The sequence below is a fragment of the Rhineura floridana genome, chromosome 1 (assembly GCF_030035675.1).
Source record: "Rhineura floridana isolate rRhiFlo1 chromosome 1, rRhiFlo1.hap2, whole genome shotgun sequence".
Lineage (NCBI taxonomy): Eukaryota > Metazoa > Chordata > Lepidosauria > Squamata > Rhineuridae > Rhineura > Rhineura floridana.
This window is the reverse complement of record NC_084480.1, coordinates 189,176,079-189,203,006: the sequence shown is the minus strand read 5'-3', so window position 1 is coordinate 189,203,006 and position 26,928 is coordinate 189,176,079. Positions and strand designations below refer to the sequence as shown.

The 26,928-nt window shown below is 42.0% G+C and overlaps 2 protein-coding genes across 2 annotated transcripts in view; one reads left to right on the top strand and one right to left on the bottom strand.

Moving 5' to 3' along the window:
- Positions 1-26,928, bottom strand: part of FBXL7 (F-box and leucine rich repeat protein 7) — a 205,636-nt gene that overhangs the window by 20,753 nt on the left and 157,955 nt on the right. The window lies entirely within an intron of this gene.
- On the top strand, positions 9,836-10,833 carry LOC133390667 (uncharacterized). The gene is made up of 2 exons (XM_061639767.1): positions 9,836-10,086; positions 10,417-10,833. Exons 1-2 carry the CDS (start codon positions 9,848-9,850, stop codon positions 10,805-10,807), a joined length of 630 nt encoding a protein of 209 aa, XP_061495751.1. The 5' UTR covers positions 9,836-9,847; the 3' UTR covers positions 10,808-10,833.

Sequence of the window (26,928 nt, the reverse complement as noted above, 5' to 3'; positions counted from 1 at the left end):
ATCTGAGAAGCTACTGTGACAGCAGGGAACCCTTCTGAACCAAAGAAAGACACTTTACAGTTTAGTTTGGCACTATTTGTAAAACTGTAGTGCTTAAGTGTCCACAGTATATTTATAAAAGAGGATGGGGGAAAAACAGAACTTGGCCGTGCCCTCACTGGCCACGCCCCCATGGCAGAGTCACCAAGTCTAGTGGGCACTAGCTGCCACTGCGGCTGTGGCAGCAAGTCGACTTACTGGATCCCTGGGTCATCGTTTCCCTTGTGCAATCATTAGTGGCAGCACTGAGCCACCTTCCAGCCGAACATTCATGTGCCAGGGAACATGAACTCTGAAAGTTCAACCATGTGATGATGAGACAGAAGAACTAACACTACATGACACAATGGAATGACAGATCAGCCTGGAGTACAACATATGAATAAAGCTTTTGAATTCTTTAGTGGAAATCTGGAAATAATTTCTTCTTCAGCTGGTTTTGTCCCTTGCCACTTGGCAAGAATGATTTTTGCTTCCCGTATTTTGAATAGAACTAAAAATACCACAGTTGCCTTTGTTTAACAAACAAAAAGCAGCAATCTGCATATGTTAAGTCTGCCAAGACATTTTTTGGTTTTGCATCAGCATCTTCACTGGTGCCAGCACAGCAACTCTCTGTGAGTTTGCCATTGCCACAAAGTCACTTGGAAGGGGCAGCAGGAAGAGAATGATATTCCTCCAGCATACATATCAAGGATAACAATGTGTTTACACATACAGTATGTATAAGTTAAAATACACTCACATAGAGAGAGGGAATCTTGCAAAGTCCAGAGTAAGTTTTCGTATTACCGTAATTTTTGCAGGAATTATGTAACAGAAAGATCTTTAACACACAGCTGAGCATTGTCCAGCTAAGACTCCATGGTCCCTGAGGATGGTCCTTAGCAGAAACAAACAAGTAAGACCTGCAACAGTGGCGTCACTAGGGTTGGTGTCACCCGGTGCGGTAACTCATGGTGTCACCCCCCATGGACCTCCTCCCGTACCAGACCTAGGGTGCCTAGGGGTGGGGCGGCTCTGGGTTAGGGTTGCCATATTCCAGTTCCACAAATCCGGGCAGGCTAATTTGCATATTATGCAAATTATTTGCATATTGTGCAGATTATTTGCATATTAGTATTTGGATTGTCCAGTTGTTTTGTTTTTGTGCCCAGGAATTACCACCAAAAACTGGAGAAAGATGTGAGAAATCTTTTTTAAAAAAAACAACATTTTCAGCCTTAAATGCCTAGACTCTAGTTTCCAACGCTATGGAATGTTGATTGATTGATTAAGAGGATTTATATCCTGCCCTTCTGCTGTTAAAAACAGAGCTCAGGACAGCTTACAAATATAATAAAAACAATAAAAATGCACGATCAATATAAAAACACAATAAAAACACAAAATAGCAACAAACACAAAGTAAGTCAGGACAGCAGTACGGTTAACCATTACATATACAATATATTTCAGAGATGTGGTGGGTGGAGAAAAACAAGCCAAAATGTCAGGAAAAGGTGTATTTCACGCCGCATGCTCAGTTCTAAATACTGTTGCAGCAAGTTTTACAAGTTTCTCCAGTAGTCCACTGGTGCAGGCACTCAGACATTCAAAGTATCTGTATGTTTCTTAGGTTTTATAAAAGCAGAGCTTTGCTTAACTCAAAATTTCTTTTCCCTTTGATCAACCACATCTACACAAACTCAAAATGACACTGGGCCTGGAAGTGTGCAACAACCCCACACATACCTTGCTAATTAGATTACCAATGCCAGGATGTCTGTCTTATCGACTACTCTCCTGCTCCTCCCCCCCACCGGGCATCATGAAAGACCCAGTCCTGGGCTCAGAAAAAAAATAAATATCTGGTCCTCTTCAAAGTACTCATAAGCCTCTTGTTTTAATTAAAATAATAATGATAAGTTCTTGCTCTTATCACTAATGGGAGTTAATTATCTTGTATATGCTGCTGTTGCTTCTATGGCTGTAGTGGAGTGAGGTTAAAGATAAGTGAAATGCAAATAGGGAAAAAAAACACAGAAGGCAGTAACACTTTCCTAAATGTAATACCATACCAACCACAACAAGATTCCTATGAGTAAGGCAGAAAACTAAGCATCTCACAACCAGTCAGGGTTCCGAACCAAAAACCAAAAATATGATAAATGAAGAAATATTTATATAAGCATGACTATACAATATATTTATTATTTACACAAACTGTAAAGATATTTATAGTGCAATCCTAGGTTTATTTATTTAGAAGCAAGTCCCAGTGTACTCAGTGGAACTTACTCAAACAGGGACAGAAGTGCAACCTCAAGTGATAAGCAACTTCATTCACACAACCCAAAATTCTGAATCATGCCACTTTACGCTGTTTTGCAACTGTTTATACTTGTTTTTATGGTTATTGGATTTTAAATGGCTTTATTTCTTGTTGTGAGCTGCCTTGGTTTCCAACCCTACCTCACAGGGTTGTTGGAAAGACTACACACACACACACTGCAGATGTATAAATACATATAGCCCATATAATAGTTTATCCTCCGGGTGCCTACTCAGAGAGGCCGGGCCTTTTCAGTGGTGGCCCCCGAACTATGGAATACTCTTCCTGATGAGGTATGCCTGGCACCAACATTAATATCCTTTCGGCGCCAGGTCAAAACCTTCCTCTTCTCCAGGCATTTTAACATCTTAACATTTTAATCATTTTAACATTTTAATATTCTAACATCTTAGTACTTCTACATTTTTGTATTTACATGCATTTAATATGTGTTTAATTATGTTTTAATCTCTGTTTAATTAATTTATTTTTAACCCCTGATTTGTGGTTTTAATTGTGGTTTTAACTGTATGTTTGATGTTTATTTGTTGTGAACCGCCCAGAGAGCTTCGGCTATGGGGCGGTATATAAATTTAATTAATAAATAATAAATAAATAATTAATAAATATATTGTCAAACCGGTTGGTCATTGCAGAAAAATCAGTATTAGTTTTTAAAAAATCAGTATTAGTTTCCTACAGAATAAAAACTGTAATACCTAAGTAAGCCCTGCCTACTTGCTTTAAAATAGGACTGGGGAGGGTGGGACAGAAAGAGAACACAAACACAATTCTTTTTTACATTCACTCCAAAGTCCCATTGATTTTCAGCACATTCATAACCGTGTCTACTCAAAAGTAAATCCTATTGAATTCAATGGGATTTACTCTGGACATATGGGATTAGCAATGCTTTTACCCCCACAAAAGCAAGTACTGGGAAGGTTTTCAAAACACTGCCCAGGATCTGACTCCTACACACAAGAGGGGAAAAAACGGAAATGTATATACTTACCCAATTTATGAGATTTTCAGATAAACAGGGGGGGGGAACCACCATTTTCTGGCCTTGCAAAGAGGTTTACTAGACACTGCCACAGGTCAACCAAACACTTCACTAATTGGCTGCAATCCTGAACGGGCCGGGTTAAAGCTACGAAGTGCTATACAGTAGCTTAAAAAAAGATTTAACGGGGGGGGCTGACGTTTTTATGTATATCCCAAGAACCAGACCACCTAGAAACTTAATTATTTTTTTAAAATGAAAGCTGAGAATCCGGGCCAGCTAAGGGGCTAAATGGGCACCGGGTGGCATGCAAAGAATCTGGGTAAAACCCAGCTAACTGGGCAATATGGCAACCCTACTCTGGGTGACACCCCCCTCTCATGGGGTCACCCTGGTGTGGCCCGCACTCCCCGCACCCGGCTAGTGACACCGCTGACCTGCAATAACATGTTGCAGTGTGGAATGATCTTGTTCAGTGTTCTGGCCGGCCAGCCAGCCAACCAGCCAGCCAACCATGCCTTCTTTCAGGACCATAGCATGTCTGTTCCCATCTCATTTCTGTTCCAGTTTTCCACCATTACTGCACCCATTCAGCACTGTGTGGCTACTGAGCATGCTCAGTCCTCACTGAGCTGGGGGGTTTTTTTTTGGGGGGGTGACCCCCTTATGCTTTTTTCCCTAAAGACTTTTTCTGCTTCTGCAAACCTTGGGACTTCCCCTTCCAAGAATAAAACATGGGGTCATGAAAAAGGTTTTCAGGCAGGCAGATAGAATTTACCTGTCATAATGTTGTGGGAGAAAGGGGACTGCATGAGTGGCAACTGGCAGTATTTGTCTCTCAAGGGCTTCCACAATCTCACTCCCAGAATGCCATTTGATCCCAAATGTTCCCCCTCCCTTGGGCACCTGAGCCCCTTTCTCCTGAGCTGAAAAAACATAGAGGAAAGTCTCTCTAATCTCCTACCTCCAGTATGAAGAACAGAGGGCTCCAGATGTGTACAGATGTACTTACAAAAAAGAGTTTCTCTGCTGCCAAGTGAGTTTGGCTTTACCCCCACCCTCCCAAAAAGACATACATATAACCTCTAAACAGAATGCAGATTGCCTCCCCCAACATGCTTCAGGCAGGCTGTCTTCCCCATCCCCCTTTCTTAATGTCTTGTCTATCTTCCAAATGTCTGTTTAGGTGCACCCTTCCACAGTAGGCTCCCTGTTAAAACTCTGTATGAGTCTCTACACAGCTGCTGCGAGAGTCTTTCCATTCTGTACCACAACTATGCACACATAAAGATGGCTGGGAAAAGGAAGGAACTGTAGTGATAGAAGGTTTCATTATTTTCAGAGGCATTTTCTTCACATATTTATTTATGCAGAATTGGTGTTCCTAAGAAGTCCTTCTTAAGAAAAAAAAAATCTAAGGTACAGATGGAATTTATTTGTAGAGATGGCAGTGACCATCACATCGTCATAGAGACCACATTGGCTAAGGGAAACCACTTCCTTTTGGGGATTTTACCATTTTTGGTTTTGCTTTCCTAAATATATGTAATTTTTGCAATCTCACTGAGTTCAATGGGATTTATTTCTTGGTAAGTATGTTGGGTATTGCAGACTTAGGGTTGTATTCAGCACAAGGATTTAAGTTTGTGCAATTGAAGTCCTCACCTCCTTTCCCTGTGCACTCCCCAAATCTCTCTGGAGAGCTGGGGGAACTTCCAGGACAGATTTAGAGATGGGGGGAGGAGAGGGGGAAAATCTCCATTGTGCAAGCGTAAATCCTCGCACGGACAGAAGGAGATGGATACTGCTCTTTGTGTTTATAGGCATATATTGTATTTTTATGGTAAACCATCACTGGGCTCTTTTGTGAAAAGTGATGTTAAAACATAAGAATATAATGCTGGATCAAACCAAAGACCCATCTAGTCCAACATCCTGTTTCCACAGCGGCTGACCAGATACCTATGGGAAACTTGCAAACAGGATGAGCACAACAGCAGTCTTCCCAGCAATTGGTATTCAGAGGCAAACTACCTCTGATATTGGAGGTAGAATGTAGCCAACCTGAGTAGCAGCCATTGATAGCTTAATTTTTTGTTATTTTAATTATATTCTTACATTTATATCCCACTTTTCCTTGAAGGAGCTCAAGGTAGCGAATGTGCTTCTCTCTCTCCCTGTATTATCATCACAACAACTCCAGGTGGTATGTTAGGCTGAGAGACATGTGATTGGCTCCAGGTCACTCAGCGAGCTCAATGAATGAGTAGGGATTTGAACCGCAGTCTCCACATACCATAGTCCAACTACAACATCACATTGTATATCTAATTCCTCCATTAATTTTTCTAGTCCCCTTTTAAAGCCACCCAAACTAAAGCATATGACAGCCAATTCCATAGTTTCACTATCTGTTGTGTGAAGAATTATTTCCTTTAATCTGTCCCGAATCTCAAACATTCAGCTTCCAACATTATGTGACAAGGAGAAAATCTTCTATCCACTTTCTCCACCCCATGCATAATCTTAGGAGCCTCTATCACGCCCCTCCCCTTTACTTGCTTTTTTTTTCTAAACTAAAAAGCCCCAAATGTTATAACCTTTCCTCCTAGGGGAGTTGCTCCAGTCCCTTGAACATTTCGGTTGCTTTGGCTGAAGTTCTTCCAGCCTTACTGCAATATCATTTTTTACAGAATATTTAGGCCACATTCACACCATCCATTTATTCCACTTTAAACAGTCATTGCTTCCGCCAAAGAATCCTGGGAAGGGCAGTTTGTGAAGGATGCTAGGAAACTCCTATTCCCCTCATAGAGCTACAATCTCCAGAGTTCTCTGGGAAGAGGGACAACTGTTAAAACCCAGAGCTTGGAAGTAACTCGTTATTTTTAATGAGTTACTTGTAATTCGTTACAATTTTAAATAACGAGTGGGTAATTCCATTACATTTGGCAAGTAACGGAACGACTAGTAATTTCCCTACTTTTCACCTGCAACTTTAACGTTTCCACGTTAGGTTGGATGTTACTTGGGGGCGGGAACAAGGGGAAGTCAGCTCCTGGCTGTGATTGGTTAACACAAGACATGTGCCTCACACTGATTGGACCTCTGCGCAGATTGTCTCTTCCCTCATGATCTGTGTTAGGAGGCACGAGGGAAGAGGTGAATAGGCGGGGCCTGCTAGCGTCTGAGAGGAAAAAATGGACGCTGGAGGAAAAAGCCACGGCAAGGACAACGGAGAAGGCAGCAGCAGAATGGAGAAGAGCTGTGGAGGTGAGTGACGATGATTTGTGTGTGTGTGTGTGCCCCCCCGCGGCCCCTTCCACCCCCCTGTGGCATTTTTGCCCCCCCACCCCCCTGCGGCCCCTTCTGCCCCCCACTGCCTCTCCTTGCCTCGTTGCCGCCCCCTCCATCAATCACAAGGCACTTCTGAAACTTCAGCCTATTCAGAGCTTGGAAAAGTTACTTTTTTGAACTACAACTCCCATCAGCCCTAGGCAATATGGCCACTGGATTAGGCTGATGGGAGTTGTAGTTCAAAAAAGTAACTTTTCCAAGCTCTGGCCTACTTCTCTTCCTTCCCCCCTTTTTTGAACTCTCCCCCTTGTTCCCATGCATAGCTGTGTGCTGTATTTATCCAGACAGAGCACTCCTGCCTTTTAAAATGCCGGCTAGCTTTTTATTGTATATTTATTTGAACTCCATCTTTCTTTTTATTTGTATTTTTGTCCTGTTTAATCACAAGACTGAATTGGATGTGGGACAAAAACTGTCTCAGTAATAATAATAATAATAATAATAATAATAATAATAATAAATCATTAGGCTTAAGGCTGATTTTTTTGTTCTTGGCAGAGATGAGGTGAGAAGTAGGGTCCTTGCAGCTCCTCCTCTCAGTCCCCCAGCTCTCAAACTCATGTTCTGTGAGAAAGAGAGAGATTCCCAGTCCCAGAGAGAGATAGACTGTTGACAATCTCTGCTACTATCTATACAAATGTACATAACATGCATCACCTGAACTCACATGATCTAGAGTTACCTTAGATCTTGCAAGATTTGCAAATGAGAAGCAATAGGGTTTTATATTAGTTCTGATTGTCTATTGGGCTATCATAGGTTATATGTTTTTTTCATTTTCTATGGCAAAAACTCCAACTTCAGTGGAATTTATGTGATGTGTTCTAATCATTTGAATTTGGCTAATGAATGCTTTATTCTTTCATCAGAACTTTAGCAGTAGTACTAAAATATTAATAAAAAAGAAAAGGGAAAGAAAAAATACTTTACATACATCATTCAGCTGTATTGCTAATTATAGATATAGATATAAAAGATAAACGGCATTTTGTCAAAAGTATTTTTGTCTACATTTTATACCTCATCCTTGGTTTTCCAAGCTTGGCATGGAATGCTTCTCATACAGAATTAATTTGAAATGCTGCATATTTATTATCATAATCATCATATTCAAAATAAAAAATATATGTACCGCCTTCAAGTTGATTCCAACTTATGGTGACCCTATGAATAGGGTTTTCATGAGGCTGAGAGGCAGTGACTGGCCCAAGGTCACCCAGTGAGCTTCATGGCTATGTGGGGATTTGAACCCTAGTCTCATTTTGTTCTCACAACAACCCTGTGAGATAGTAGGTTAGACTGGCCCAGGCAGGGTTATTCAGTGAGCAAAAATGATGCAAATAGGATCTCTTTTAATTGTGCTATCGACCTGCTTACTTCCACTCTGACTGGGGGATCTTGCAGCATGGGGAAGAGATGCGGGCACATCACAGCTGAAGTTCACCCATATAGGAGCATTATCTCTTGTTTATTACAGAGACGCCTGTTGCAGGTTTTGCTACTGAGAGCAGCAGTCAGTTAGTGCGGCCACTTGAGTCACAGCTTGTTGATCCTGAGGAGGCAAAACTAGAAAGTGAGGTTCAGAAAGGAGGCCCTGTGCATGAGGAGGAGGAGGGCATGAAGCAGTGCCAGTTGCCCACAGCCACATCTGCAGAACAGCAAGTACCATGGTTTGGCTTTGAGAAAACTTGTACATTTGTGAGCCAGAGTGGGAAAAATGTTGTTGTACGATGCAATTACTGCCTTCCAAGGATCAAAAATCTGAGAACAGCTGTTTCCTCCTCATCCAATGTGAAGAAACATTTTGAGGTAAGCCTTTGTCATGCTGGTCCTCAAAGAGTGTCCATTGTCTACTTATGTTTAAATTGTGAAGTTCCTCTTCCATTTTTTCTTGGATTCATGCTTTGTTCTTCTTCCTCAGAGGGCACACCCTGAGAAGCTGAGAGCAATTGAAGAAGCAATAAAGGCAAGGAGACGTGGCCTTCCTGAACCAATGCATGACACCCCTCCTCCCAAAATGCTGAAGCAGCAGCAGACAACCCTTGAGAGGTGGGGATCTGGCAGGGAGCCTGTCACCCAGAGCAATCTCGACAGGAAAATCGTTGATTTCATTGTAGAGGAGACATTACCACTTCAGACTGTGGACAAACCATCATTCATTAATCTGGTTCGCATTGGACTCCCCAAAGATCTCACCATCATATGTGCCAAGACTCTGAGAGACAGAATTGAGAAGAGAGCATGCCACATGAGAGAAACTCTTGCAAACCGAATGGGTGCTGTGGCATATATAGCAACCACTGCAGATTGTTGGACCAATGGCAAGAAGAGCTACTTTGGGGTAACAGCCCACTGGATCAACCCAACTACCCTGAAACGTGAGGTCGGGGCCTTGGCTTGTAAGCGTCTGAAGGGGCGCCATACATACGATGTCCTTTCAAAAGCACTGCATGATGTACATGTGCAGTACAGGATCCACAACAAAGTTATGTGCACTACTACAGACAATGGCTCCAACTTTGTGAAAGCGTTCAGAGTTTTCATGGCCAGTGGAACCAGTGGAAGCTGCAGGCACCAGTGACGATGATGGTGATAACCAGGAGGAGGAGGAGGCTGAGGTGGAGTTTGTGCCTATCTGTGAGATCCTGGACACAGGACCTGAGGCAGAGGAAGAAGCTGCAGACTCAGCAGAGGATTTTGTTTTACCACCACACCAGAGATGTGCTAGCCACACCCTCAACCTTGTGGCAACACAAGACATAGAGGCCATGCTTTCTGACTCCTCCAAAAGTAGTCTTCTTGGTCCTTTCAAGAAACAGTTTCGTTCCTTGATGGGAAAGTGCAGCAAGTTGTGGTCCAAGCAGAACCAGTCAGCCCAGATTGCTGAGTATATCTGTACGCAATGTGGTGTGTATCTGAAGGTACCGAATAAGATCAGGTGGAATTCCACCTTTGATGCGTTGAAGCAACTACATGAGCTCCTGTCAACTGTGCCACTAAAAATGCATGCCATAATGGACCGCTGCTCCTTGTCCAGGATCACAGCTGCTGAAATTGAAGTGGTACAGGAATACACAGAGATTATGGAGCCACTAGTCCAGTCCCTAGATATCCTGCAACGGGAGAACGGCATGTTCATGGGGTATTTGCTACCAACGCTCTGCAATCTGGACCACAAGTTAGAAGGACTGGAAAACAAACCTGAGAGGTACACATACTGTTTTCAGCTGCTGAGAGGTGTGCGCGAAGCCCTAAGAAAGCGGTTTGCAGCTATCTGGGAGGACAAGAGGCTTCTTCTGGCAGCCTGCCTACACCCTCGCTTCAAACTAGATTGGCTGGAATCGTGTCAGGCCATCACCCATACCAACAAGTAAGAACATTAGAGAAGCCCTTTGGGTGGATTACTCCAAGGGAAATGTTGTCTCAAGGGAGGCATCAGAGGGCTTAAGGTGGTAGGCAGGGGCTGGGCCTTTTCTTCCTGGGGCTCCTCATCACAACCTTGGGTTGCTGCAGGTAATCCTTAAGGGTCTGCTGTGCTGCCCCATGAGTGTGGTGACTTGGTCACCTTCCTACCTTCCATGTCATCATCCACAGGCTCAGGCTGGACCCTGAACCAGGGGACATGACAAGCATCAGGAAATGAAGAGCAGATGATGGTTTCCTAACATATATGTGTTAACATATCCTCTCTCTTTCTTAGATACACAATGGAAGCCTTGTTGAAAGCTGAAATAAAGATGGGTGTACTTAATGAGGACAGTGATCAGTCTTCAGATAAAGACCAGGAAGAAGATGACTTAGAAGATGACTTCTTTAACTTTCTGCCCCAGGGCAAGAAGTCAGCAGTGGACACTGCTGAGGAGGAACTGGTGAGGTACCTGAGGTCTCCCAGCAGGGAAGTGTCATCACTCCATGGCTTTCCACGTGTGCTGCGGTGTTTTTTGCAGCACAACACAGGCATGCCTTCAAGCGCCGCAGTAGAACGCCTGTTCAGTACTGGTGGCAACGTAATGACTGTAAAAAGACATTCCTTGTCTGACATGCTCTTTGAGCATCTTGTTCTTTTGAGACATAACAGAAACATATTATAAAAGCATTTCAAGTGTAAAATTTGATTTCAAGTGTTGGGGTATCTTCATTGCTTGGGGGGATGTGAGATTCTGTTATGCCATTATGTTAATCTTATGGATAAATTTTTTTATTCTACTACCCCCTGTGTGTGTGTGTTTATTTTTAATATTGTTTTAGGCTTCTTAGATGTGCAGCAGCCAAGGCCAGCACCTTGTAGGAGTTTTTTAAAGTAACTGAAATGTAATTGTAGTGATTACTTTTGAGAAAAAGTAAAGTAATCAGTTACTTTCAGAGCAATTGTAATTGTAACGGTAATTACTACTTTTTTGGCCCAAGTAATTGAAACTGTAATTTATTACTTTTTAAAAGTAATCTTCCAAGCTCTGGTTAAACCACTCTAGGAACTGTATCTGTGTGAGGGGAATAGGGCTCCTCCTAACAACTCTCTGCACCCTTCAAAACCTACACTTTCCAGGTTTCTTTGGAGGAAGCCTTAAATGTGCGATGTGAATGTGGTCTTAGGTCTTAGAGGGAGGAAGCTCATCCTCATGTGTGTTGACTGTGACAATATGCCAAAGGCCTTTCAGCCACTTAAAGCAGCAGTTACTACTTTGATGACAGGAACAGCAGAGTGCAAGCCAGCACTGGCCTGGTTTGCACAACAGGGTAATGATGATGGCTTACTGAGAACATGTGGGCTCCCAGAAAGCCACTTGAATGACCTTGTCATCTACACCACACATAATCTTATGTACCTCTCTATCGTGTTTCCCCCCTTATTAGCCTTTTTTTCTAAACTAAGAAGCCCCAAATGTTGTAACTTTTCTCAAAACTCCCAAATGTTATAATATGGGAGTTACTCCAACCTTCTGATCATTTTGGTTTTCTTCTTCTGCTATTTTTCCAGCTCTTTTTGAGGTGCAGCAACCACAGCTGTATACAGTATTCCAAGTGCGGTCACACCATAGAAATACCTCAGATACAAAAATAAAATGTCTGTTATTGTTTTGGTTCATCCAGAGATTGATGATACTGAGCGTTGGATTAATTTATGACTACTAGCCATGATGGCTATGCTCTGACTCCAAAGTCAGAAGTGGTATGCTTCTGAATACTAGTTGCTGGAAATCCCAGGAGGGGAAAGTGCTCTTGTACTGAGGTCCTGCTTGTGGGCTTCCCATGGGCAACTGATTGGCCACTGTAAGAACAGGACTAGATGGGCCATTGGCCTGATCCAGCAGGCTCTTATTATGTTCTTATGTTCTGAAAAGTTAATGGAAAGAACTGACAATAAAGACAGCTTTGGGGCGTGGGCTGTCCCTTACTTAGATTGTGATATGGCCTCTTGCTGTTGGTTCTTTGGCATACCAGCTGTACAGACACGCAAAAAAAGAAATTAAAAATAAACCCAGACAGATACAATTCATTTTAGACTTATGCATGGCTATTTATTGGTGACTTGGACTTAACTCTCAGTTACATGAGCAACCACACCAACTTCTCCTTGAAGTTCCTGGAGCTGTTTCTTTCGCGCTATTATACATACATTGAGTGAAATCACCGAGAATGTAAACTTGGCAGGGCATCCAAAGTGTACAACAAAACAAGCAAGGCTCTCATGGATTCTTTTATGGGATGCAACTCCATCCTTCGCTAGCCCACCCTTTTCTCATAAATGTATCTAAACTCTTCATCTTAGATAGTGAGGACCCTACATTTATGAGAGCAATTAAGTCTTTGTTTAGAAAGGCTTATTTGTCTGTCTCCTATATTTTTAGTGTTTCCCACCCCCTTTTCTTTGCCTAAAGCAAACAATTCACTGTTTGGATTTTTAATTGAGAGCTGGCCACAACCAATGTTTGTTGCATGTAAGGAAATCTCTTTTTACATACAAAATGATGTGGAGATACTGAAATTTCATGAGACCTGCAACGCCAACGTTATGCGGAGTGGCTATAAGAGAACATATGTTTCTGACTCAGGTGTTTGCAAAGCTTTCATCTATAGCTTCATTGAATGAAAAGGATAAGGTTGTTTGGTTTAGGGACTCTGCCTGGAAGATAAACACCCTGACCCAGAGCCCAATGTGGTTTCTGATGCACAAATGGAGCTACTGCCTAAATGGGTTGCCTCCAGGGCTCCACTAAATTTGTGGATTTGACTGTCACACTGAAACTTCCATGTTCCGCTGGGAAATGTTTTTTGGTTTTTTTAAACACAACTAAGTGAGAGAGAGCCAGAGCTTGGAAAAGTTACTTTTTTGAACTACAACTCCCATCAGCCCCAGCCAGCATGGCCACTGGATTGGGCTGATGGGAGTTGTAGTTCAAAAAAGTAACTTTTCCAAGTTCTGGAGAGAGCCAGTGTGGTGTAGTGGTTAAGGTGCTGGACTACGACCTGGGAGACCAGGGTTCGAATCCCCACACAGCCATGAAGCTCACTGGGTGACCTTGGGCCAGTCACTGCCTCTCAGCCTCAGAGGAAGGCAATGGTAAACCACCTCTGAATACCACTTACCATGAAAACCCTATTCATAGGGTTGCCATAAGTCAGAATCAACTTGAAGGCAGTCCATTTCCATTTCCATTGCTTTCAAATGAGAGATACAAAAATAAAAAGTGATTTTCTGTTTCTCATTCAGTTCTTTGATGTTATGGAGAAAGCTGTGGAAAAGTACAAAGGGCTTGTGTTTAAAACTTCAGAGAACTGTGCAGTTGCTGAATTGAGGTGAATACAGGATGACCAAGGCACAGTTGTATAAATGTAACAACCCAAGAACATCTCTAACAGAAAGGTGATGACTTACCCTAGCATCTACTCTTCAGAGGTGTACTGTTACTCTATGCAGGGTCATTATTATACAGCCATAAGAGTCAGTGTGGATTTTTTGCATTCTGCAAAGTTAAATTGAAAATACCCCCATGACATTCTGATGCTTCCCATAAGCTCATTTCAAAACAAAACCTTACAAATAGTCCTGAACTCAGAAACGCTTGCTTAACAACCCGCTCAGTTTTCATGGAGATACACAAAACAGTCACGAGAGAATTGAGAGTTCAAAGTCTAAAAGAGAGAAAAAACACCCAGACCCTTTTTGAACTTTTTTCTGTCAGAGTTCTCATAATTGGTTGAAATTAATTAAAAATCAGCTGTGTTCACTGAGTATGTATAATCCTGTTACTGACATTGCCCCATACTCTGACCTTCATCTTCTGCAGTTTAAAAGTTAAAAAAAATGCCTGACTTAATTTTAATTAATTTAAGAAATTTTACATTGAACTCAATGATAAGGCGGGCATGCTCATTAAGAACCTACTGTCAGTGTTCTAAAAGCCAGACTCACAGCTGCTGGGCTTGCCTAATCAGAGGGCCACACCCATGCCAGACCTTTATTTCACTTGAGACAGTCATGGCTTCCCACAAAGAATCCTGGGAAGTGTAGTTTGTGAAGGGTGCTGAGAGGACACATATTTAAAGTGATTATTTGAACTATATCAACTGTCTTAATAATGTTATTTCCTTCCTGCTAAAACAAGATCAGTACAGCACATGCCTTATTTCTATTATTTGGGCTGATTGCAGGTGTTGCCACCACTCATCATATGCTCAGAGGCACATGTTACCAAATTCTTCCAAGCTACACAGGAAGTGGATTGGACTGTGAAAGACCAACCCAAATTGTGTTTGCATTTTGACAAATTTGTAGGGTAGTACAGTAGAGAGGAGGTCAGGTCTGCTGCTCCCCTGGTGCATTCACTATAGCTGCCCAATTTCCCTGCTTTTTAAAGTTTGATAGAAATATCTGTGGGCTATAGGTATGTTCTTAAACGGCAATGTTTTTTGCCTATTATTGAATTTAGCTATACTAACTGGCTGACAACTGTTAACGAGGACCCGCTGGTCTGCGCATATAACACCTGTCCTGGCCCGCCTGCACTGGCTGCCTATTTGTTTCCGAGCCAGATTCAAGGTGCTGGTTTTGACCTATAAAGCCTTACACGGTGTGGGACCACAATACCTTGTGGAACGCCTCTCCCGCTATGAACCTACCCGTTCACTTCGTTCAATATCCAAGGCCCTCCTCCGGGTACCAACTCATCAGGATGCCCGGAGGATTGTTATTAGATCTAGGGCCTTTTCTGTGGTGGCCCCCGAACTGTGGAACAGCCTACCTGTGGAGATACGCCTGGCGCCTTCGGTACTTTCTTTTAGGTGCCAGGTTAAGACCTGGCTATACTCCCAGGCATTTTAATGTTCAATGTGTTTCATTTAATTTTTTTTTTCGTTTAACTTGTTGCTGATTTTATTGTAATTTTATTGTAATATTGTATTTTAATCTTGTTTTGTTCACTGCCCAGAGAGCTATTCGCTATGGGCGGTTTAAAAATTAAATAAATGAAATGAAAATGAAATGAAATGAAACTGTTGACAGCAGTTCCATTTGAAAGAGAGCTACAAAGCTACAAGTTGCAGTTGTCTTATGAGCACAATTGCTTCTTTGGAATAAAGCTTTATTCCTATGGTATGGTCCTTTGAGAGGGATGCAGAACTGCCCCTACACTATTTAATTCCAGGAAAGGAGCAGTCCATTTATGTGCTATTAGCTCTGAGGTAGGCAATTTAGTGAATTGTCCATGCTGACCTTTACGGATGACCTTTCTTTATCAGTGCAGAAAGGTCAGGCCTACTCATGACAACAACTGTTTAACAGCATTGCTAAGGAAAGCAACTGAGAAAACATGAGCATGTTTTGAGTGCTTTCCTGTGTGGCTTGTTTAGAAGAGAGAATAAACACAGCACTGATTCCTGGGATTTCATAAAAAAAAGTCTTTTAAAGTTCTGTGGTACTCTGCTGAGTTTGCCAAAACGTGTGTTTTATTTTATGTTACTGCTGGTACTCTTTGAAGCCACTGGGATCTGCTTATCATTTTGGTAAAGCAAGAAGCAACTGCACACACCAAGTCACAAAGTTGCAGACTACCATGCTCCTACTACTCATCAAAGAAGCATAAACCATGATGTGGTTCCTATAAAGAGACTTTACAATCAGTCCATCATTTTTATAGGTTATGGTGCGCTGCCTAAAATTGTTCCAAGTACAGTGGAAATGAACAGAGAGGGGGAAAGACTACTGTATTCAGTAATACATTGGTTTGAATGATGAAAGATACAATTTTGAGAACTTTTATGTTGCCACAATTTTTTTGTGCTTCAGATGTCATGTTTTTGCCACAAGACTCAATTTCTAGAATGAAATCACTGTCTCCCTTACTCTTTTCAAGTACATTCAGCACATCCTGGCTCTGTAAGACAGCTGGGCTGATCATGTAGGGACTCGGGGTAGAGACACACTTACTGTTGTGCCGGTTCCAGTGCATCTCCACCTCTCTTTTCTGAAAACGGGCACAACACTAATCAAACTCTGCCCCTTTTTAATCTAAAACCTGGTTGGATCAGCTCAAGGTTTTTTTTAAATTCAGCTTCAGACAGGTTTAGCTACTGATTGGTAGATCAACCCATTGCCCCTCCAGGTGTGGCGAAAAGAAATGCTTTGCTGCAGGCTCAGGCAGTGACAATGATTTGCCCAACATTTTGCTCTGGGTGGTCTTGAAAGATCAGAAGTCAGCAGTGGTGAAGGGAAGCGTGGCCAGCAGAGGGCAGAGACACTTCAAAATGCAGCCAGAAAAACCATTCTCACTGCTTCTGAAGTGACTAGCATGCCCATAGCCTTAGTCTAATTAATCCAATCCTCAGTAAAATCTCTGGATGACAATGGGGGCTCAGAATACTGTTACAACAGTTGGCCTAGTTCATTTGCTTGAGGCATTTGTTATACAAGTACACCTTGTGCAGGTGCTACAGCTAAATTGTTTTGGGCACATTACAATAGAGATTGCCAAAGATATCAACCCTTTCCCCTACCAACAGGATGACACTGCCTGACAACAGTAGCATAAACTGGATGGCATTCAGGGTTCCCTCAAGGCCCAGATAAGATGGTGGCAAGGCTGGTGGGTAGCTTGGCTGCTCAGATCAATGGTGTTCAACCTGTTCTGGATGGGTTGTACTCCCCATAAATGAGTGAGGAAGAGGGATGCTCCTAGATCCAGCTATTTCATTGGAGTTGAAGTGGCCTCTGTGGCATGAAGTGCCTTCCATCACCAGCTGATGTGCCATCTGTAACCTTTTCTGGACAGAGATAATCTAGTCTCAATTATCCATGCTTTGGTAACTTCCAGGCTACACTACGGTTATGAATGGTATAAGGGGATGCCTTTGAAGATGGTTTGGAAACTGCAACTGTGAGACTGCTAACTGAGATCAACTGTGAGACTGCTGAGAATGGTCATCAAGAAGACATTTTGTTGGTGCTGAAGCATTCACACTGCCCACAGCCTGGATGTATGTGCATGTAAGTCAACAACAGCTATATTGTCTCACAAGGAAACATAGTATACCTTTTCTCATTGTGCCCTGTTCTTTCTAGAACTGACTAACATGGGAACACTGCTGACTAATCAGAAAATGTAGTACCCATGGCGGGTTCAAATCTGATCTATAATGATTAAATATAGATGTGGGGAATCTGCACATCTATAGTAGCCATCTTCAACAGCATACACAGTTCTACTCTTTGGATGCTTATCAGCATCAAATGTACAAAACAGGAAACCATCTGTTGTGTTGTACTGTAGGTCACTATTACCCAAATTTAAGTTCTAGTTTTAATGGTGATACTTCATCAATGGGAAATTAAGAAAAATCCTATCATGCAATTGTGTCCACGTTTGCTCCCACATCTTCTGAAGCTCCTCCATGGAACATTAAATTCACTTAAGACCCTCCAAGGGACTATAAACCCAAGGTTCCTTTTATGCAACAGATTAACAGAGGATGGTGTTCAAAGTTCTTAAAAATCTGAAACGTATGATGGAATGGGATGGTTGCTCATCAGGTTTCAGTACTGGCTTCAATTCATAATCCATAAAAATCTAAGAATGCAACAGAGCAAGTAAACTGGGACAACAGCCATTATGTTTTAATTTACTAATAAAAATCCAAAATGGCAAAGGTTCCTTTATGAATGTACCAATCTAACTATTTCCAAATGGAAATCATTTCATCATTTTGAACACAATAGTCTCACAAACCACTGAAAGGTCAAAGTCTGAATGCCATGAACCTGAGATATACAGGCTGACTATCTTATATTGTTACTAACAAGAAATATTACTTTGAAATAATCTGGCAGACAACTTCACCCAAAGGAGCTAAGGTGCATATACCCCTGTGGATGACATAAGCAACAACTCTAGATCAAATGCTCTGTATCTAATATAGAACCTGTGACTTGTAGAAGGATGGGGCAAAATAATGTTGCAATTGCTGTAATAGAAGAAAAGGTTTATAAACCATATGCAGTGGATCGTATATAGCCCTTTCTGAGAGTATGGATCCCTATGTAGCCAATGTGGCATCATGCATGCACAAGAGGAAGGTATCAGGAGTTTGAGAGAAACCCAGCATTTGCAGAACTACAAAAAGAGATGGGGGGGACTAAAAGGGGGTGAGGGAGACCCCAAAACACATCAGTGAGGACTATGTTCAGCGGGCATGAAATACTGATTGTTGGTAAGAAAATGGACAACTGGGGTGGGGTGGGAGATGAAATGGAGCATCCTGGAAAAGTACATGATTTGCTGGAACTCTGAACAGGAGTGCCCCATACTGCAGCTTTTTGTTGCAGGTCCTAATTGTTCTACTGAATCTTGAAAAAAAAATTCTAAATGTAAAGAATAAAAGCTACTGCTGTTTTTTCAAGTTGTCTTCATGCAGCTCATAAAGATAATCCTGCATTGCTGGATCAGCTACACAACAAGCCACAATACCTCTCCAGGGCCATCAGTTTTTCCACTTTTTAAAAGGCCCTTACTTCAGTCAGCCAGAGGTGTTTGTGTGGGTTGATTTATATCTCTCAAAGCTGCAGGACAAGTTTTAAAAGGCATGGGCTTTGCCTACTAATGTTTCAGGTATTTTCTGTATCATATGTCTACTTACCATCCACCAACAATACTGAACTAGGTGGACCAATGGTGTAACTTGGTAGAAGGGAGCTTTCTATTGTCAGTTATAACTTAACTATGCAGCTCCCTCTGTCTAGAATATATCAACCCTTTAAATGAGAACTGAATTGAATTTTTCCTGCATCTCTACCTCCGACAACCTTAATTTGGCTTTTCATTTCCAGAATTCCACCATTAGATTTCCAAAATGACTGACATTGTGCACTTATCATTGCAATCACACCAAACACAATGGCATAATGCCTCACATGAAGGGACAAGGGCTCAGAGAAATCCCTAGAGAAGACTGTGAAGTCAGAAGCCTCTGGTTGCTTTGCCTTGAACTACAAAGAGATTGTGAATTAGACGTTTGGTCTAAGATTGCCCTTGAAAAGTGTCATCCAGACTTGAACACATTTGGCTTCAATAAATAGGTCCTGTTTGATAATATATATATATATATATACTTCATTTTGACTGATGTTGGCATTCCTGAGGAACTTGTTTCCTCCTTCGGATTTTTTTTTTTTTTTGCCCTTGTGCCTCCCTCCTGTGTTTGTTTGCAGACTGCAGATAGGGCCTTATAGAGAGGAGCTCTCACTCACTCCAGGATCATGTACTTGCAGCTAGTCCAGGAAGCGAAGTGATGCAGCAGGTGCTTTCCTCTTAAGTGCCCCCCCCTTTATCCCTGGAGACCTCTACAATACTATGGCATTCCTAGAAGTCTTCTGAAAGGGGCAGGTGTGTGGGTTGTGTGACAGCACAGAGCACTAACAACAACAACAGTTACAGGGAAGCAGCTGTTTCTTCTTCAGAACTTCTGTGCAGCCTCACATATGTGAGATCAGCAAGTTCATATTAAAGAGGAAGAAACAGAAGAGAGTCGAGGAAAGAGACTCATATGGACATCTGGTCTGCCTTCGTGGACACACATGCTACGGACTCAACATGCAATAACAACAAAATAAACAAATTCAGTACAACACATTCTACTTTCCTCTTCCTTTCCCCTTATTGTTATGTACTTTTTTTGGGGGGGGGCTATGTTTATGTTTGTGTGTTCTATGTATATAATTTTGTTGTTGTCTGGACACTCAGCCTTTAACAAAGGTTGAAGAAGTATTCCTTTCTCTGTATCAGTTTTACATGCTGCCTTTTCTTGAATCATACTGTTCCAAAACGCCAATCCAAATTAACCATTTTAATCCTCACTATACACAACTGAATCCTGCGGTTAGTTGCTTTAGGCTGCAATTTAGAATATTAATACTATATATGACATCCAGACAACATGCTGGGGTTTATATACCATGGCCTCATTTTAATTAAAAAATGAAGAAATGGCTGGAATTATACAATGGATATAGTGTTGCTTTATTTTCAATGTGGAATTTTATAATATAAAAAGCAATCAGTCAAAAAGAGTAGTCTTAGGCTGCAATTCTACACACTTACCAGGGAGTAGGCGTAATTGAACACAATGGGACATATTTCCAGGGAAACATGAATAGGATTGCACCATTAAGCTTACAAATTATCTGGAGCCAGAAAAATAAATATGTGGATTATGGACAAGGACCAGTATGATAACTGAAAGAAACACTGAAAATATAAAGGGGATGGGAAGGGGGGAGAGAATACATCAGAAAAAATGTGAAATACAATATGAAATGTGAAATACAATAGATTTTAAAGTGTAATCCATGCTAATAGTTTGGGACTGCCTTTATTACCTTGGCACACGTCTGAGCATAGGTGCACATTGTGTTTAAGTAGGTGGTCTCTCATTTTGTCAGAGCCTGAAAAAATAAAGGTTTTGTGTCTCAAGAGAGTCCAACACCTTAGAAGCAGCCAATATAAAGAAATTTGTATCTGATCATGGCAGCAAGAGCATGCTTTTGTGTTTCAAGCATCTTTGCAGCTGTCTGGATGAAACCTGGTGACTATGAAGACATTAATTGTTCCAAGCACAGTATTCCATATACAAGTGTGCAGCACGCATCAAAGGTATGCAATCCACAAGCTATTTAAGCTCATTGTAGACTGTTGACACACATACATAGACATACACTCATACTTCCCCATGTGACAAAGTGTGTGGGTTTCCTCATGCTGCTTCACTCTCTACATTTTTTAAAAATGTACATCTAATATTTCTTAGTGTACACCTAAAACTGAATAGTATGAATGAAACAAACATGTGTTTGGAACTGCAAATAGTGTACAGACACATCATCAGAAAGCCAATGTTGGTTGCAGCTCACTGCAAACTTGCGTTTGCTGCCACATATTGAGTAGAACAATCCTTAAGCTCCAAAACAAAATGCTATTGACTGAGCAGTAGCAATGTGCACATAAAGCTGCCTCCATGCTTAAGCCAATGGAGAAATCTTTGCACATATGGGAATTCCTGGGGCAGGCGTTGGTTTCATTTTAATAATACTTCTACATTTGTGTATAACCAGATGAGCACTCAGTTATCTGTATCTATATTTTGTCATGAATCTGCCTGCTCTCTATGCATTCAGACACCTCTTAAGATATTGCCACCAAATTTGCAATGATGGCTCCCGAGATCAGAGAACAGGTTTTCCTCTATGCTTGGATACCACTGGATGCCATTTTGGAATGAGGTGGTGGAACTAACCTTTCAAAACTGTACTGATTAAGATACCTGTTAAAATATTGTCACAAAATTTGGCATGATGGTTCCTGAGATAGAAGAACAGTTTCTGGTCTTTGTTTGGACACGACTGGAAACTATTTTGAATCGAGATAGCAAGACTGAACCTTTCAAAATTGCATTGATTTGGACACCTCTTAAGATATCGTAATTGTTATGATCCCACTGAAGGAATCCTCTTCAGAGAAGGACCTGGGCCCGGCACTCCCTAAAGCAAATGTTACTTAGGAGCAAGTTGTGTCAATGGAAAATGAGACAGAGCAGGGGGATCTGGGGGGTCATGACACCCCAACCTCCTCCCCAAGACACAGAGGGCCCCTGCACAGAATCAGAGGTGGAACCTGATCCACCACCAACTCTGGAGAGCACCAGCACCTAAAGGTCTTGGACCAATCTGCTGCTAGACATCATGATGCTTGTCTGAAGAACAAGGGTTTTGTGGAAGTAAGGGGTTACTGGTGAGGAAGCTATACCTCATGAGTAGACCAAACTCCTCAGGCAATCCAGATGGTCTGCAGCTGTGCTCTGGGTTCTGGTGCACTGAAGGTTCATGGTTAAAAACAGGTGTGGGGAACTTTTGGCCTCCATATGTTGCTGAACTACAATTCCCATCATCCCTGGCCATTCGTGATGCTTGCTTTAGCTGATGGGAGTTGTAGTTCAGCAACATCAGTGGGTCAAAGGTTCCCCATACCTGGTTAAACGCCTCTAGTTCCTTACAGAGAGTGCTGGTATAATGTCCTTGCCTCATTTCTCTGATACATCTTCTGAGCAGACTGCCCTGTGTTTTGACTTTAAACTGTTTCTGGACCTTGCCTCTTGTGTTGCCCCTGTGTTTTGACTTTGAACTATGATCAGACCTTGCTTTTTGAATTGCCTGAGAGTGGACTTGGGATGGCTCAGTTTGGTTTCATCTGAAGCAGGTCAGTTACCACATCTGGCATGACGGCTCATGACATGGAGGTGTAGGTTTTTGTCTATGTTTGGATACAACTGGATGCCATTTTGACTCATGATGGCGAACTGAACCTTTCAAGACTGCACTGATTTTAACCAAATTTGGCAGGAGTATATATTGTAGTTTACCCAGCAACTTAAGTATATAAACACTTTTAAAAAATTAAGAAACCAAAACTATTACCCATTTATAAATTTCAGTATTTTTTGTTTTCTTAGAATATCTGAGCAATGCTGGATACTGTCTGCTAGTAAACTGATAAGGCCTCCTCCTCATCTAAACAGGATAATCTCAAAGAATGAGAGAAACTGAAATCTGTAAGGCAGAAGGTTAGCATATGAATGACCAAGAAACAAAAAAGGAGCAAAACTGAAAATACTTTTCTAATGCACAGTAATCAGTGTATGCAAACGGATTAACAAAATATTGAACCAACCCGCCCTCCCGACAGAAGTAGAGGAAAACTATATGGACAATGGAAAGGGTTGCAAAATATTTATCCAAATTAGTACTGCTAATGTTAAAGAACTTAAAGTTAATACCATTTTTGTGAGGTACTGTTAGACCTAAAAACCAGACTTAGGACAGGACACGGGGTAGTTCATACATGTATGTTTTCCACTTAATGTTGGCAATGTCAAGTGATGACCTGCATGAGTCATCACAGATATACCACCATTTCATTTTCAACATAATACTTTCTCCATCAAGTCAGTTCACACAGTCAGCTGCCAACAATCAAATGATGCACAGGCAAGCATAAACAAGCACACAATGTTAATGATACACCTATTAGCAGTACAAGTCAGCCAAAAACTTGCTGGTGAGAATATATTTTAGGCAATACACTTGCCATCATTGGGAGATATGAGAATGTTCTTTTGTTTTTCCAATGTAATATTAGTATTAGATCCATGTTGAATCTATGATTTCTATGGGTGGAAAGAGAAGAAAATATATACTGCAACTACTACCTAAAAAATCCCCATGTGGCAGCTTTAACCAATAGCCTCTAGAGCAGCCTTTCCCAACCAGTGTGCCTCCAGATGTTGTTGGACCACAATTCCCATCTTTCCTGACCATTGGCAATGCTGGCTGAGGCTGATGGGAGTTGTGGTCCAACAACATCTGGAGGCACACTGGTTGGGAAAGGCTGCTCTAGAGTATGGAATTCACTGCCAAAAGACACTGTGAAGGCCACTAGTTTAGACAGCTTTGGCAAGGGATTTTGGCTGCAGCCTCACAGTGAAATGAGCCTTCCCATGCTCCACACTTCCATGTGACTGCAGGAACATGACAATACTCAGCTTGCCACATGGGCAGAACCTAGAAGTAACTAATTCTATATGTAGCTGGAGCTGCCATGTGGAACATATTTAAGTAGGGATCACTCAAATGCACTTCCATTAAGTGCTTGTTCATTTCCAGTCAAAGGAGCCTGCAATTTGGGTGAAGTTTGCAAACAATGTAGTTCAAGAGCATCATTAACAACACTTGAATTTGAAGGACAGTAAAAGGCAACATGGAAAGGAACACCATGGGGTCACCTCAGAGCAGACTGCACACAGAGATTTGGTTATTTGAGACTCTGTGTACTCTAGAAATGACACAAGCAGTCAAAAGCACACTACCTTATTCCCATTTCATGAGTGCTGCTGAAACTGCATGACATGCCCTTTCTTACAAGCAGTTTAACTGTGTCATCTGCACTAGTGTTATGGCCAGCTGATTTAGATAACCCCAATTGCTGTCTGTTGGAGAGCATGATAAAGGTTAAGCAAAACACTATGTTACTCAAGAGGAAACCCAGGATCACGTTGCAAAAGATTTAGTCTGCTTAAAACAGGAAATACTGATAAACCTTAAGTGGTACATGGCCATGACTTCTCCCAAGAGCCTTTGCTTGGGGAGTTGTGAGCTCCTCCAGGCACATATTGATTTGTGTGTGTACTTCTAAGCTCCTCTTAACCAATGAGCATTCTGCAAAAAAAGTAATTGGGAAAGTGGCAGCTCTTCCCACTGCAGACCATTAAATTAACCACAGATTTTTTTAGGGCTTTGTGCTTTGCTGTGGTTATCTCTAGGATGGGTGGGGAACCTGTGGAGCTCCAGATGTTGCTGGATTACAGCTCCCATCATTCCTGAAGGCTAGGGCTGATGGAGTCCAACAACATCTGGAGAACCAAAGGTTCCTCACCTTTGTTCTAGAATTTTAAGGAATGCTCTGAGCCCAAATCACACTACAGTTATACCTCAGTTAACAAAGTAGATGGAGTTCCTGGACATTACTTCTTTAACAGAAACGTTGGTATCAGAGGTAGGAATAACATGGAAATAATAGGGATAGGTTCCTACGCTCACACATAGATGGTGAGGGCATCTTCACCAGGTGTCTCCCTGGCACCTATCCACTCCCCCTCGTTACCCCTCACCTCCTCCGCCTCTGAATGGATTGGATGCTTCCCTCCCCAGCCCTAGGAGAAAGCAAGAGATCTCTTTAATGCAAAGTGAACACACAGGCTTGTCAGTTTCATCCTGGCAAAGCAACAGCACAAGCTTGAAAGTTTATCCATAGCAAAGACACAGTCTAGTCAGTTTCACCTTAAAGCAAAGGCATAGGTTTTTCAGCTTATCCATAGCAAAGCAAAGCTAATCAGTTTCACCTTTAAAAAAGCCTTGCTTAAAAGGAGCTTGGTTCCTGGAGGATTACTTAACGGGTATTACTGTCCTCTATTAGACTGTGTGTCAGTCAGCAGCGAGAATAATGTTGAAATGCTCCCTTAATGTTACCATGCCACAAGACCTAATCCAGCACTGCAGGCCTGATAACCATTCAAGGGGAAGAAGGGAAGCCTCATGGAGAGGAGAAGTTATTATGTTAATTTCAGCCACTTCCCAAAGCTGCACATAAGTCTACATAGTGGCAAAAATGGCTAGTTATAGCAGCTTCAGTTACAGGTAAGTCCATTCTTAAAAAGAAACTTCTACCTGTTACAGGATTTTTTTGGGGGGGGGGAGTCAAATAGGCTCCAAAGAAGCCATTAAAATTATTTGACAATTATTTGAATTTGATTGAAATATATATATTGTTGTGCACCTCCCCCAATCTCCAAGCGGTGAGATTTTGGGTGTCCCTGTGCTCCTCCAGGGTTTGGTTTCCTTTGGGAAGAAGGTCGGCAGAGACAGTGGTGTCTTTATGAAATATGGTTTATTCATTTACACACATTCCAACTTGAGCTCAAGGATGGAGGGGTTCAATGCATCAGCAGTCTAATATCCAGCTTTTCCATCTGCGTTGCAGGAGGCACCTCAAAAGCCATGGTGCAGAGAGCCTGTCTCTCTCTGCCTGCAGGCAGCCCCAGCCATTCTCTAGCCACACTAAAAACTAAAAGCACACTTCTGTTAGCTGCCAGGAGTTGGGGAGAGGCTCTCCTCTAGAGTTTTAATGACAAAAGGGGTCTTCCTAGCCTAGCCCATTCTCCATTGCTAGGCAACTGATCGGCCTATTATCTTACCTGGCCAATCTATTTGGTTAACAAAAGACTCATTTGACCAGCAGAGAGTTCCTCATTCCAAGGCACAAGATTCCAGATCAGAGGCTGGAAAGGTGACCCACAGGAATCATCCATTCCAACCCCCCATGCTCATAACAATATTGTTCATAGCAGGGATGGGTAACCTCAGGTCCGGGGCCAAATGTGGCCCTCCTCCAGGCCACACCTCCTCCTCCCTAGCCACACACCCCTAACCATCCTGGTTTCCCACCCTCTATTCATGTGTTTGCCTGGCTAGAATGTGTCCTTGACCTCTGATAGTGCCTTTTGCTTGTTTGGATGCAGGGTACAGATGGACATGTGAGTGCGGGTAGAAACTAGCCTACTGTGTATGAAGGTAAAATTAACATTTGCTGCTCCCACCACTGGCACAAGGCCCAGAAGGAAATGCAGCCCTCAGATTGAAAAAGTTTCCCTACCTTTGGTTTATAAAATGTATAGGGATGCAATTGTAAAGGAATAGCAATGACATGAAATGTTAATTCCTATAGGGTCTCACAGATCCCTTGTATCTTACACACAAGCAAGCTTATTCAAAAGTCCACTGAGTTCAGTGGGGCTTATTTCCAGGTATGTGAGCACAAGATTGTTATCTAACACTGCAATCCTAGCCAAGTCTATTCAGATTTCGTTGTTGTTGTTGTTATGTGCCTCCAAGTCGACTACGATTTATGGCAACCCTATGAATCAGCGACCTCCAAGAGCATCTGTCATGAACCACCCTGTTCAGATCTTGTAAGTTCAGGTCTGTGGCTTCCTTTATGGAATCAATCCATCTCTTGTCTGGTCTTCCTCTTTTTCTACTCCCTTCTGTTTTCCCCAGCATTATTATATTTCCTAATGAATCATGTCTTCTCATGATGTGTCCAATGTATTATAACCT

Excerpts from the sequence above, each read along its gene's own strand:
- LOC133390667 (XM_061639767.1), top strand. The coding sequence starts at position 9,848 with ATGTTCATGGGGTATTTGCTACCAACGCTCTGCAATCTGGACCACAAG. Across the intron at positions 10,087-10,416 it reads GCCATCACCCATACCAACAA|ATACACAATGGAAGCCTTGT; the intron begins GTAAGAACATTA and ends TCTCTTTCTTAG.